The following is an 11,766-nucleotide window of genomic DNA, read 5'->3' as shown; positions in this document are numbered from 1 at the left end:
ATAGACAAAAATAGTCTCTATTGGAAAGTCTGACGACGATTGGTCCTAAATTTAGCCTGAAAATGTAATAAGCACTTTCGGTGCAAAAATACAATTTCCGACGTTTTGCTTTAACAGACGTACTTGTCGATTTAACAAAACTGTTCAGTCGAATTAACTAAAAATTTAAGGTACAATAACAAAACAAATTTGTTAGTATAATCTATCAATTACTTATTATAACCTAATTTTTTTTGTTACTGTAACTAAAGATTTGTTATCCCAGAGCCAACATAGCGATTTGTTGCCTCAACCTGTCTCATGTTGCCCCAATCAAAAATTTTTTTTTTAAAATAGTCGAAATTGTTTATAAGTGAAATCTCTTTATTACTTTAAAGTTTTACATCGACATGTTTCAACATTGAAGAACATAACTTCATCGTCAAGTTTTTAAGGATATATCTAAAAAATTTATATTTATGAGTAATGGCAATGTTTTTATCGACCATTGTTAAATTAGTAATTAATACCTGAATATTCATGTAAGCTTTTTTACACATTGAAAGTATGTCTTCACACTTTCCTCTACAGTGTTACCTACTGAAAATATTCAAACGACAATTGGATTGAGAAAATTAAAAAACTGATTTAATTAGTAATTTTTAATCAATAAAATTGAGAGTTTCAAGTTATTTAGGAAGTATTGCACTTACTTGCTGTCGAACTACAATATCCTATTGCGTTAAATACCATTTCAAAACGACTTTTGCTGAATCCTGGCGGAGAATATTGCCCAAGTATTGTCACTAAATTTTTAATTACTTCCACGTTCAAAGAATTATCGCTGTTTATCTGTTGAAAAATCATGACACAATATCATAGCTTACTTAAAAAATATTTCGTGTAATGTGAACATCTTTGAGAGTTATTATAATTCAATCCTTACCGCATTCAATTTGCTAAACACACAAACAAAATAATCGACCTCGCTTTGTTCTTTATCAGGTGATCGAGTATAAAATTGCTCACATTCGATTCCAGCGTTATCGATCTCTGTGAAAGATATCTGAAAAAATAATTTTTAATACTATTTGAAACATGATCGATTATCACCTGATCGTGAAACGTTGAGAATTATTGACTTACTGCGCTGACACTGGACAACAGAAGTTGAATGCAGACAAATATTACAAGGTGATGAGCTAACATTCTATCAAATTTTTAAAGCAGTTGCTTATTCTTATACACAAAAAAGATTTTTGTTTTTACTGAGAATAAAATTTGGTTTATATACAGTTGTCTTCAACGTTAACTTGAGCTAAACACTGTTTTACAATCTCCCACTCTCTTGAAACTTATTAATAAGAACAATATACATAAATAGAGTGAATAGTAGTGGTAAAAAATAATCTATCAGGAATAATAGAACAAAGGAAAATTGATAATCGAATCATTCCGAATTCCCAACCAATTATACCATCAAAAACTGACCATTAAAGTATTGCGTTAATGAGTCTCTTTGTTATATTTTTATCATTATTATAAAAAACTTAATTATGATTGTGCACTAATAAAAAAAATTCCATTCTCGAGCAATGAATTTTTTCGAGGTAGGAAATTCGTTAAAACTATTTTTTTTTTCTTTAAAATTTTTAATTTCCTGAGAAACAGCATCAATATATATATATATATATATATATATATATATATTGTAACGGGTGGTTTAATTCCCGCTCATTTGGCCCTTAGTAAAATTTAACAACAACAATATATTCAACAATTGACTCTAAGATTTACCAGGGCGCCACCAGGATTATTTTCTCGGTTCCTGGAACCGGATACCAAAGCTGATTCTATTAATCTACAGGGAAGAGAGAGTTGGGGAAGGTGGTTCTGAAAATGAATACATTTTTATTTAACAACGGTACCAAAATTTATTAACAAAGAATTTAACAACTCGTGCGCTTGCACGTACACACACTCACTTACAACTAAACTTATTACTACTCTCCTCAACTCCACGCTACCGCTTTATCACCCCGCAAAGAGACTAATCGTATGCAAAGGCTCGTTAACTCGGCTCACGAAAGTAGTCGACCCAGTGACTAAACATAGACCGATGTCCTCCCGTGAGCTTACAAAAAAAACTGCTTAATCCCACAGTACCCTCTTATGGAGCGACTATACCGTGGTTTCTACCTTACTACCGCTGTACCCCACTTGGCGTCTATACAACGGCTTCTACGCCAGCGAAACACCTCGCAAAGAGACTAATCGTATGCGAAGGAACGCTGGTAGCACTCACCCACTCACAACCCACTCTTCTCCACACACACCGACTCTACTTTACTTTTGACTAATTAAAATTTTACAAAATTAACTCCAAAAATTTACAACGTTGATTTTATCACTAAAATTCCTTCAGTCATTAGCTCGAGATTAAAATCGTAAACAATTTTCACAATTAATAATTACTACTTAAAATTTCCGACTTAAAAATCAACGCCTAAACTTATTTCAAAATTACCACGAGTTTAATACTCAGTACATTGTATAATCCTCAGAATATTCTCTATAAAATTAACTAAATTTCTCGGACGTAATCCACACAATAAATAGTTTTATAACAATTTCTACCGGAATAATGGTATTAAATTTTACTTATTATAATTTTCACAGGCTTCAATTTCAATATCAGATTCAACCGCGTGAAATTTCCGACTAGACAATTATTATTATTGTTATTGTCGACTGGATAATTAATTAACAACAATTTTATATCGATGTAAAAATAAATTCCGAAAATCATCCGCGGTTATTTCAATTTCTAATTTCGTCGCAATTTTCTCAATACTTAATTTTCCAATAATAATTTTAGTCTTCCATAGTTCAATATATAAATAACCACGTGGAATTTTTCGATTTATAAATAATTAATAAAACAATTTGTCTCAATATAAAATAAATTCACGAAAAATTATCCACGGTTAATTCGATCTCAATTGCGTCGAAACTCAGTAGCCGATTCTCAATGAATTATATTAAATAAATAATACTTTTTTTGTAACAAATAATATTAATAAATGATAATTCAATTGTTATAATTTATAATAATAGTCCAGTTGTTAATATTGTAAATTTACTGCGTCACAAAATTCTCAAGGAATTTGCGCGCTCAAAATGGACTCCGTTGTTCGTTACAGCGTACTAAGCTCGACCTCGGGTACCGAAGCTTGACCAGTCGTGAGTTGCTGATTGGAATAATTCTCGATGTTCAGAAATTAATTAAATTTGATTAATCAAAAGATGAATTTAATTTAGCCAATCTTAAGATGTTAATAATTATTAACCAGCTGAATTAACAATTTAGAACATTCCTCGGGTGTAAAATCCCCAGGAGGAATTGTTCACAAGCTAACAAATTAAATTGATTAAAATAATTAATTATTATTAAGCAAAATTATTAAACAATTGAATTATCCAAACTTGAATAAATAAAATGAGAAGTAGTGTGTTTGATGAGCCAGGTATATGGCCCCAAGGCTCATCATTACCAAAGTCCAATACCTGGTGTAAATTTGGTTGAAGAAACTCTATGGTTGATACTCGCTTCCTTCTTTGGACTTCTTGATGTTACTCGTTCCAACACTTTACTACTTCTCCGGACACCACGCATGGCTCGTCTATATAACGACCCCAAAAATACCCCCTCCTGCTCTCTCTCTAGGCCCGAAGATCGATGCGCTCAAATGCTAGTCGAAAAGTTATCGATCTCTGATGACTTATCGATTAAGGGTAATTTACCCTGTTACAAGTTGGAATAATTTATGAAAAATTTATTAATGAGAACAAAATTTATAACTCATGAATGACTGATTCCTTTACGCAGGCGCGAGAATATCCCTCTACGCATTTATTCTTTATATATACAGTAGAGTGTTAATCATATAATCTTTTTAATTTACAGATATTTCCTAGAGTAAATTACTTTCACGCACGGCTAGTTCGTTGAGAATCTATATTTCGTTTACTTTCACGCACGCTTACTACAGTAAGTTATTATTATTACTTTCACGCACGCTTACTACAGTATGTTAAAACATAATCAGAATATGGGTCTTTACGCCCGACACACAGCGCTCGAATGTTGAACTTTAGAAGCAGGAGTTACAAAAAAGTCTTATAAGTCTCTCAGATCTGTCACAAATCACAAAGAAAAAAATAACTTATATATGCAGAGTATAATTGATTTATAGAGACTTTTCAAGAGTTTTGTAAGATTAAAAAAGTATTTTAATAATCTTTAATTCCATTTGTTAGAATTATTTAGAGTTTTATCTAGCGATCATTTCCATAAGGGCTTTTTTAAAACACTTCTATCATTTATTGAAACTAAAAATTGAATTAATTTGTTTTTCTTACCAAAAGTACTGATACACGTAATCCTACCACGACCTGACATTGGAACGATAAAGTCCTTCTCATGCTCGTTTTCGAGAATAAATTGCCACTTTTTGTATGATAAGTAGGTTCCTCGCCACAATATTGGATCATCAATATGCCAGTCATGCGTCTCAAAAACATAGGGATAAGCTCGCTGCATTGTCAAACTCATATAATCGTACATCATGTTTTCCGAAAGATCTTTCCATATTGGTGATGTATTGAGGTAAGATTCTATTAAGTTGTAAAAAAATCGGCTCACTAACCTTAACTCCATCAATTTTGAGAGATCTAGCAATTCAAATATATAAATCCATATTTCGACAGGAAGCCAAGTCTCCATTATAAAACAATGAAGTCAGTATAAATTTTGTTGGACTAATTAAAGATAGAATGATTAAAAGATATTATTTATTTTTTACTATTTTTAATTATATAACTATCATAAAATTTGAAAAATAATTCGACCGACAGTATGAGATACGGTGGCACTAAAGATAATGATGTGGCGGGTGGGAATGACGTCGAGTAGAAGTTGTGTTGTTGTAACCTCATGATGACGATTGACGCTAGCTTTGAGCGTCAAACTATAGCTCTACCTAACTGAAATAAGTAAAGACATGTCTAGCGTCATACGCCAGCGTCAAATTAAAAAAATCAGCGGCCAAAAAAATGTATAAATATCGAAAGTCGATATCTCGATATCTCGATATCTCGTATGTACTGTTGTATAGCCCCGAATTGGCTATCGTAAATTTATTGAGTTCTTTTAATTCGCCCGTTGGAACGCGGTAGGGCGTTCAACTCGCAGTAAATAGATTAAGGCGGGAGAATAGATTTAAATTTGAATAATTTAAAATAAATTTTATAAATATTTAATGAATTTAAATACGCTCAGATTTTTTTAATTTAATTTAGATTTGCCTTGCACGCAAATCTATTATTTATTATTCGATAGGTTACAAAATAAAAAGTACCGACTCCTCTGGTTGAGATGTTCGTACCTTTTGAGTGGGAGAGTCCCAGAGGGTAGTGAGGGTAGTTGCGTGCGCCTCTGCGACTCCTGTCTTCGGCAAGCATCCCTTCTCGAGTTGGCAAAAATGGGACTATGCTGCGATGACGTCACGGCGACTCGACATTCTCAGACTATATGCAACCCGCATGGATGCTTGGTTTTTATTATGACCTAGACTTGAGTACTCGAGCAATCCCTTTTTTAAGCGAACGTTTTGGAAAATAAGTTACTTAGGGGATTATGATATTAAAAAGAGTGATAAATAAAGATCTCCGGGTTTTCCTAGGGATGGAAACATAAGCTGAAGGATCAATTCTCGATTCCGATTCTTTTTTCAGAAATTTCGATTCTCAGATTCGATTAATCAATTTCAAGAATCGATTCTTTTAAATAATCGATTCTGAGTAAAATTTTTTTTTCAATTAAAATTTCATAAATTTTTTTAATTTTAAAAAATAAAACTAGCATAATAAGGTAAAAGGTACAATAAAATTCAAATTTAAAAAATATTATTACATTTTATTAAAAAAGTAACATTTGAAAACACTAAAGTTAGTATTTTACTCAAATAGTTAATTAAATATTATTATGATAACCACGAATTTGTAAGATAGATTTTAATATAACCAACATATTCAAATGATTGGGTGATAATGTACTTCTGAGCTGATTTGCAATCAACCCTGAGTGTGAAAATAAGCGTTCACACGGTGTTGATGTTGCAACCACACTTAAGTATTTTATAGCTACAGTCGACAAATAAGGGTAATCAGATTCGAGCGATTTCCAAGTTACAATCAGGTTAGGATTAGTTTTCCAGTCTACTGTAGATCGATTAATAAACTGCATAAGTTCGATAGGCAGACCGCCTAATCTAATTAATTATTGGGTTAATTTTATGTATAGAATATTTAATATGGTCCTACGAAATTCTGTGTAACCAATTAAAATGCAAAAAAAAAATATCTAGATATAATTTTATAGCTATAACACCAGCGGTCACCCATCCAACTATTAACCCTGCTCAATGCTGCTTAACTTTGGTGATCTCCGTGCGTCTTGAAGTGTCTGTCCGCTGTGCTACTGTCTTAGATGATAATGATTCTATGATCGCTACATAATGTATCATATGAGTTTATCATAAATGGAATATAAAAATTGATTTTAATATATATTTGGATATAATATAACACTTATTCAAATAATAAAATAAATAATGATTTTACTATATTAGGTAGTAGCAGAGCAGACCAAAACATCTCATAGGAAATGTGACAAATTTTGTATTTCAGAATTATTCAAACGTAATTATAAACGCATCATTTTACACTTTTTGTGATTACCGAAAAAAAATTTTTTTTCAAAGAAAAAATTTTTATGTCTGTTAATTATACATAAGCATATATAATTATATATACTTAATTATATTTATATACTAGAAATTTAAATAGCGCGCTACGCGCGCGCTTTAATTTTAACCAATAAGGAATCAGGTCCTATTTATTTGCGAGTTTCGACTATTGACTAACTTCACACTCTCATGTATTTTTATTATAGAGATGGAACTATATACAATCTTGCATGGCTGTGTATTGCTCCATATATAGTCATATATAATTATATATGATTATATATAACCTCATATACAATTCCATATATAATCATGTATGATTATATATAATTCTATATACTTATATAACAAAACTGTTCAGTCGAATTAACTAAAAATTTAAGGTGCAATAACAAAACAAATTTGTTAGTATAATCTATCAATTACTTATTATAACCTAATTTTTTTTGTTACTGTAATAACTAAAGATTTGTTATCCCAGAGCCAACATAGCGATTTGTTGCCTCAACGTGTCTCATGTTGCCCCAACCAAAAATTTTTTTTTTAAAATAGTCGAAATTGTTTATAAGTGAAATCTCTTTATTACTTTAAAGTTTTACATCGACATGTTTTTTAACATTGAAGAACATAACTTCATCGTCAAGTTTTTAAGGATATATCTAAAAAATTTATATTTATGAGTAATGGCAATGTTTTTATCGACCATTGTTAAATTAGTAATTAATACCTGAATATTCATGTAAGCTTTTTTACACATTGAAAGTATGTCTTCACACTTTCCTCTACAGTGTTACCTATTGAAAATATTCAAACGACAATTGGATCAATAAAATTGAGAGTTTCAAGTTATTTAGGAAGTATTGCACTTACTTGCTGTCGAACTACAACTTCCTATTGCGTTAAATACCGCTTCAAAACGACTTTTGCTGAATCCTGGCGGAGAATATTGCCCAATTATTGTCAGTACATTTTTAATTACTTCCACGTTCAAAGAATTATCGCTGTTAAACTGTTGAAAAATCATGACACAATATCATAGCTTACTTAAACAATCTTTCGTGTAATGTGAACATCTTTGAGAGTTATTATAATTCAATCCTTACCGCTTTCAATTTGCGAAACACACAAACAAAATAATCGACCTCGCCTTGTTCTTTATCAGATGATTTAATATAAATGTCCTCACAGTCGGCTCCAGCGTTATCGATCTCTGTGAAAGATATCTGAAAAAATAATTTTTAATACTATTTGAAACATGATCGATTATCACCTGATCGTGAAACGTTGAGAATTATTGACTTACTGCGCTGACACTGGACAACAGAAGTTGAATGCAGACAAATATTACAAGGTGATGAGCTAACATTCTATCAAATTTTTAAAGCAGTTGCTTATTCTTATACACAAAAAAGATTTTTGTTTTACTGAGAATAAAATTTGGTTTATATACAGTTGTCTTCAACGTTAACTTGAGCTTAACACTGTTTTACAATCTCCCACTCTCTTGAAACTTATCAATAAGAACAATCTACATAAATAGGGTGAATAGTAGTGGTAAAAAATAATCTATCAGGAACAATAGAACAAAGGAAAATTGATAATCGAATCATTCCGAATTCCCAACCAATTATACCATCAAAACTGACCATTAAAGTATTGCGATAATGAGTCTCTTTGTTATATTTTTATCATTATTATAAAAAACTTAATTATTATTGTGCACTGATAAAAAAAAATTCCATTCTCGAGCAATGAATTTTTTCGAGGTAGGAAATTCGTTAAAACTACTTTTTTTTTTCTTTAAAATTTTTAATTTCCTGAGAAACAGCATCAATATATATTTGATAATTTATTCAAACACAAGACTATCTTGACTTGAATTAAGAAAAAATTAGGAAAACGGTTGAGACCCTAAAGGCCATCCCTGCAACTTCCCGCTAATTCCATATGACGTTAGCTGTTTTATGCTTTTGAGTTCTTCGAGCTCAAAAGTGTAAGATAAGTTAAGTAAAACACTATTATTTTAATTTTTAAATTGCAATTACTTTTGAATGAATCAACCAATTTCGACTAATTGAGCGGCAATCGACGTTGTTTTTTTAGTTTTAATAATTAGTTCCTTCGATCAAAAACTTGAATATCAATGTGTATTCGGCGGTAAAATTTTTAAAACTTTTATTCATTAAAAATTTTCCACCCCAAATAGGAAAAAAAATAGTACATTTCAATGTACATTAAAGACTTGTTTATCCAGTAGAATAAAAAACTTATGGAACCAAGCTCTAAAACTGAATAAAAGCAACTTATTTACTATCACGGATGGAAATTTTATTTAATTATGAAAAAAAATCTGCCATTGATGTTGTCTGATGTTTTTTAATTATTTGCAATCATCACTTTCTTGACATGGTTGATAAGTATCGTTTTCTATCTAGTGTATATACAGAAAAATATATACCAATACATCTTGCAAACAATAGTTGTTAGCCATCATACTTTTATACACTGATTAGAATAACGAAAATGAAATAGATAATTATTTTCTTCATACACGCGCTGCATTTTGACAATGAGCTAAGTCATTTAACTGGAATATTTAATTATTTAATATTAAGAAATTATTTAATATTAAAGTTAATAACTATTAAATAAAATAGAAATAATAAATCAAAAAAATAGTATTGTACATGGGAACGTATGTGTGGGAGCGTACGCACATAGGCTAGTGAAAAATGTCTAATACAGCGGGAAATCAAGGATCTGGTTTGGTTTTGGTATAGCTGGAATAATACTTTAAATTAAATGCAATTTTGTAGCAAAAATAAACTAAGAACTTTATTTTAACACTGTTTGCTTAAAATTGCCGAAAAATCCAAAAACTATAATTTCCAAGAAGCCGAATCAGTTAATCATCAATCAGTGATCTCCTTCCGCGACCGACGCTCCCGAGTCGGAAAACCCTCGATGTAATTGACGGCGACGCGAAAATCAATCGACACGTGAAAAGAAATAAGAAAATAGCAAGCTGTAATAAATTTAGTTATAGGACAAGGTAAGGCAGAAGAATAGCAGTATGTGATCGCAAAGGACATCGAAAAGAAATAAGAAATTACATAAAGGTCAAATAAGCAATATAAAATTTAAATATAATTATGACGTTCGTATGACTCATTGACAGTAGCCCAAGAGATGAACACGTGTCGCTTTCTCCCGGGTATAAACAAAATAATGAATAAATTCCTTAAATCTAAGTAAATAATAATGATTTCTCAATCCCGACGGCGAACAACGACAAGGCGCTCGTCGAAATTTGTTCTCGTTAAATGCAAATAAAGTCACTCTTCGGCCGAAAGAATAACATTAATAACAATAATAATCATTTACGAAATAAAATTTGACGCGGCTCGACGAGAACAGAACATATACCTTAAACAATAATAATCGAGGCTGGCTGACGCTTCAGAATAACAACAACGCTTGATAACAAATTATAATTAAAATTAATTTCATATAATTATTGTAATGTAGAAATTACACCGTTTTAAAATTTGGAAATTTCATAGTCTTACTAAATCTTTTTGAAATTACTTTCGAACGCGTTGTGATATTCAATTTCTGTGAAATGCATTTAGAATCTTAGAAATTAAGGTTTAATTTATGTTTACATGTTTTCCCAAATCAAAAAATATACATCAAAGTAATTTTTAAGAAATTTTACTTTTGCAGCTGCTTTGTTTACAGAAATAAATCTAACTTTCATTTCGGATGCTGAATGGCCTTATATAATAGTCGCATTTAAAATATTCTTTTGCGCTAACGACGCATCTGGTATTTTTTGTTTAATTAACTAAATAATAAATTTTCATTCGTTTAATTTGGTGAAGATGATATTGCTGTGTCAAATATTATTTTTAATTTAATCAAATTATATTTTTAATTACGTTATAGATGCCGTTGGTATAATAAAGTATAGGTATCTCTTATGATAAAGTTCTTGTGACTTATGAGTCGTCAGACAATAACAGCAACAGAAAAACAAAATTCCCCAACATTAAAAAGGCATTAGTTTAATTAGTATTTGAGAATGGAAGCGATAGAAAAAAAATATTCAAAAATAATAACATCATTCGTTTAATTGTAAGTCAAGAATATATCGAATTATATGATGTAAAGACGAAATTAAAATTAATTGTTCTCCATTTTATAGATTAAAAGATTTTTTTTTTAACGAAATTCAGAATTTGGACATTTATAAGAGTAAAAATATTATTTATTTTGTTATGAATTGCGCTGATATTTTTAAATGAAGATTGATTGATAGCAAAGGATGCTTTGAGAATATAACAGAACAAACAACAATTATTTCGTATACTGCTTTTACTGGAATGCATTGCTGTCGAAATTACCCATATGAGCTAACTCACAAGCAACATTTTCCAAGCATAAAAAAAATTGTAAAAGCGTTTGAATAGCTGATTTGATGATTTTCAGCTGAAAATATTTTATATAGAATAATAAATTTACATTATATACCATACGACGCACTAGAATACACATCAGACATATTTGACTTTAACAGTTATGCAATAATATGCAGTCATTTCATATTAAATGAGTACGAGAATCAAAAATCAAACTATTAATGCAATTGAAACATTAATAAATATAACTTATGGATTAGTTATCAAGAGTGAGTTACTACTTTATCAGCCAATCAAACAAAAAATTAAAAACTACCCCGAAATCCGATTTTTGGGTTATATTTAGAAAATATCAAAATAATATCAAAAAATGTTTAGAACAAAAGTAGTAGAGTACGAAATTCAAGACCAACCTAATTGCTAGCATTTTTCATCTAAAACGCACCCTTTCATCTTTAAGACGATTCAGAGTAGTAAAGAAATTAAAACTTAATAAAAAATATAAAAGTTGAACTTTTCAAACATTGTTTCTTTCATTTTTTTCAGAAAATCATAAA

The 11,766-nt window shown here is 30.2% G+C and overlaps 2 protein-coding genes across 2 annotated transcripts; both read right to left on the bottom strand.

The window, feature by feature from the left end:
• Nucleotides 1-352: 352 nt before the first annotated feature.
• Nucleotides 353-1,291, bottom strand: LOC123262508. The gene is made up of 5 exons (XM_044724758.1): nt 1,126-1,291; nt 926-1,045; nt 693-831; nt 510-579; nt 353-441 (listed from the first exon to the last, which is right to left on the bottom strand). The coding sequence occupies exons 1-4, from the start codon at nt 1,186-1,188 to the stop codon at nt 518-520; spliced, it is 384 nt and encodes a 127-aa protein (XP_044580693.1). The 5' UTR covers nt 1,189-1,291; the 3' UTR covers nt 353-441; nt 510-517.
• Nucleotides 1,292-7,402: 6,111 nt separating this feature from the next.
• On the bottom strand, nt 7,403-8,189 carry LOC123262510. The gene is made up of 5 exons (XM_044724760.1): nt 8,092-8,189; nt 7,892-8,011; nt 7,659-7,797; nt 7,516-7,582; nt 7,403-7,447 (listed from the first exon to the last, which is right to left on the bottom strand). The coding sequence occupies exons 1-4, from the start codon at nt 8,152-8,154 to the stop codon at nt 7,524-7,526; spliced, it is 381 nt and encodes a 126-aa protein (XP_044580695.1). The 5' UTR covers nt 8,155-8,189; the 3' UTR covers nt 7,403-7,447; nt 7,516-7,523.
• Nucleotides 8,190-11,766: the final 3,577 nt, after the last annotated feature.

This window comes from Cotesia glomerata, linkage group LG4 (assembly GCF_020080835.1).
Source record: "Cotesia glomerata isolate CgM1 linkage group LG4, MPM_Cglom_v2.3, whole genome shotgun sequence".
NCBI classification, from domain to species: domain Eukaryota; kingdom Metazoa; phylum Arthropoda; class Insecta; order Hymenoptera; family Braconidae; genus Cotesia; species Cotesia glomerata.
Note: the sequence above shows the minus strand (reverse complement) of the source record. Positions and strands in the feature narration are given on the sequence as shown.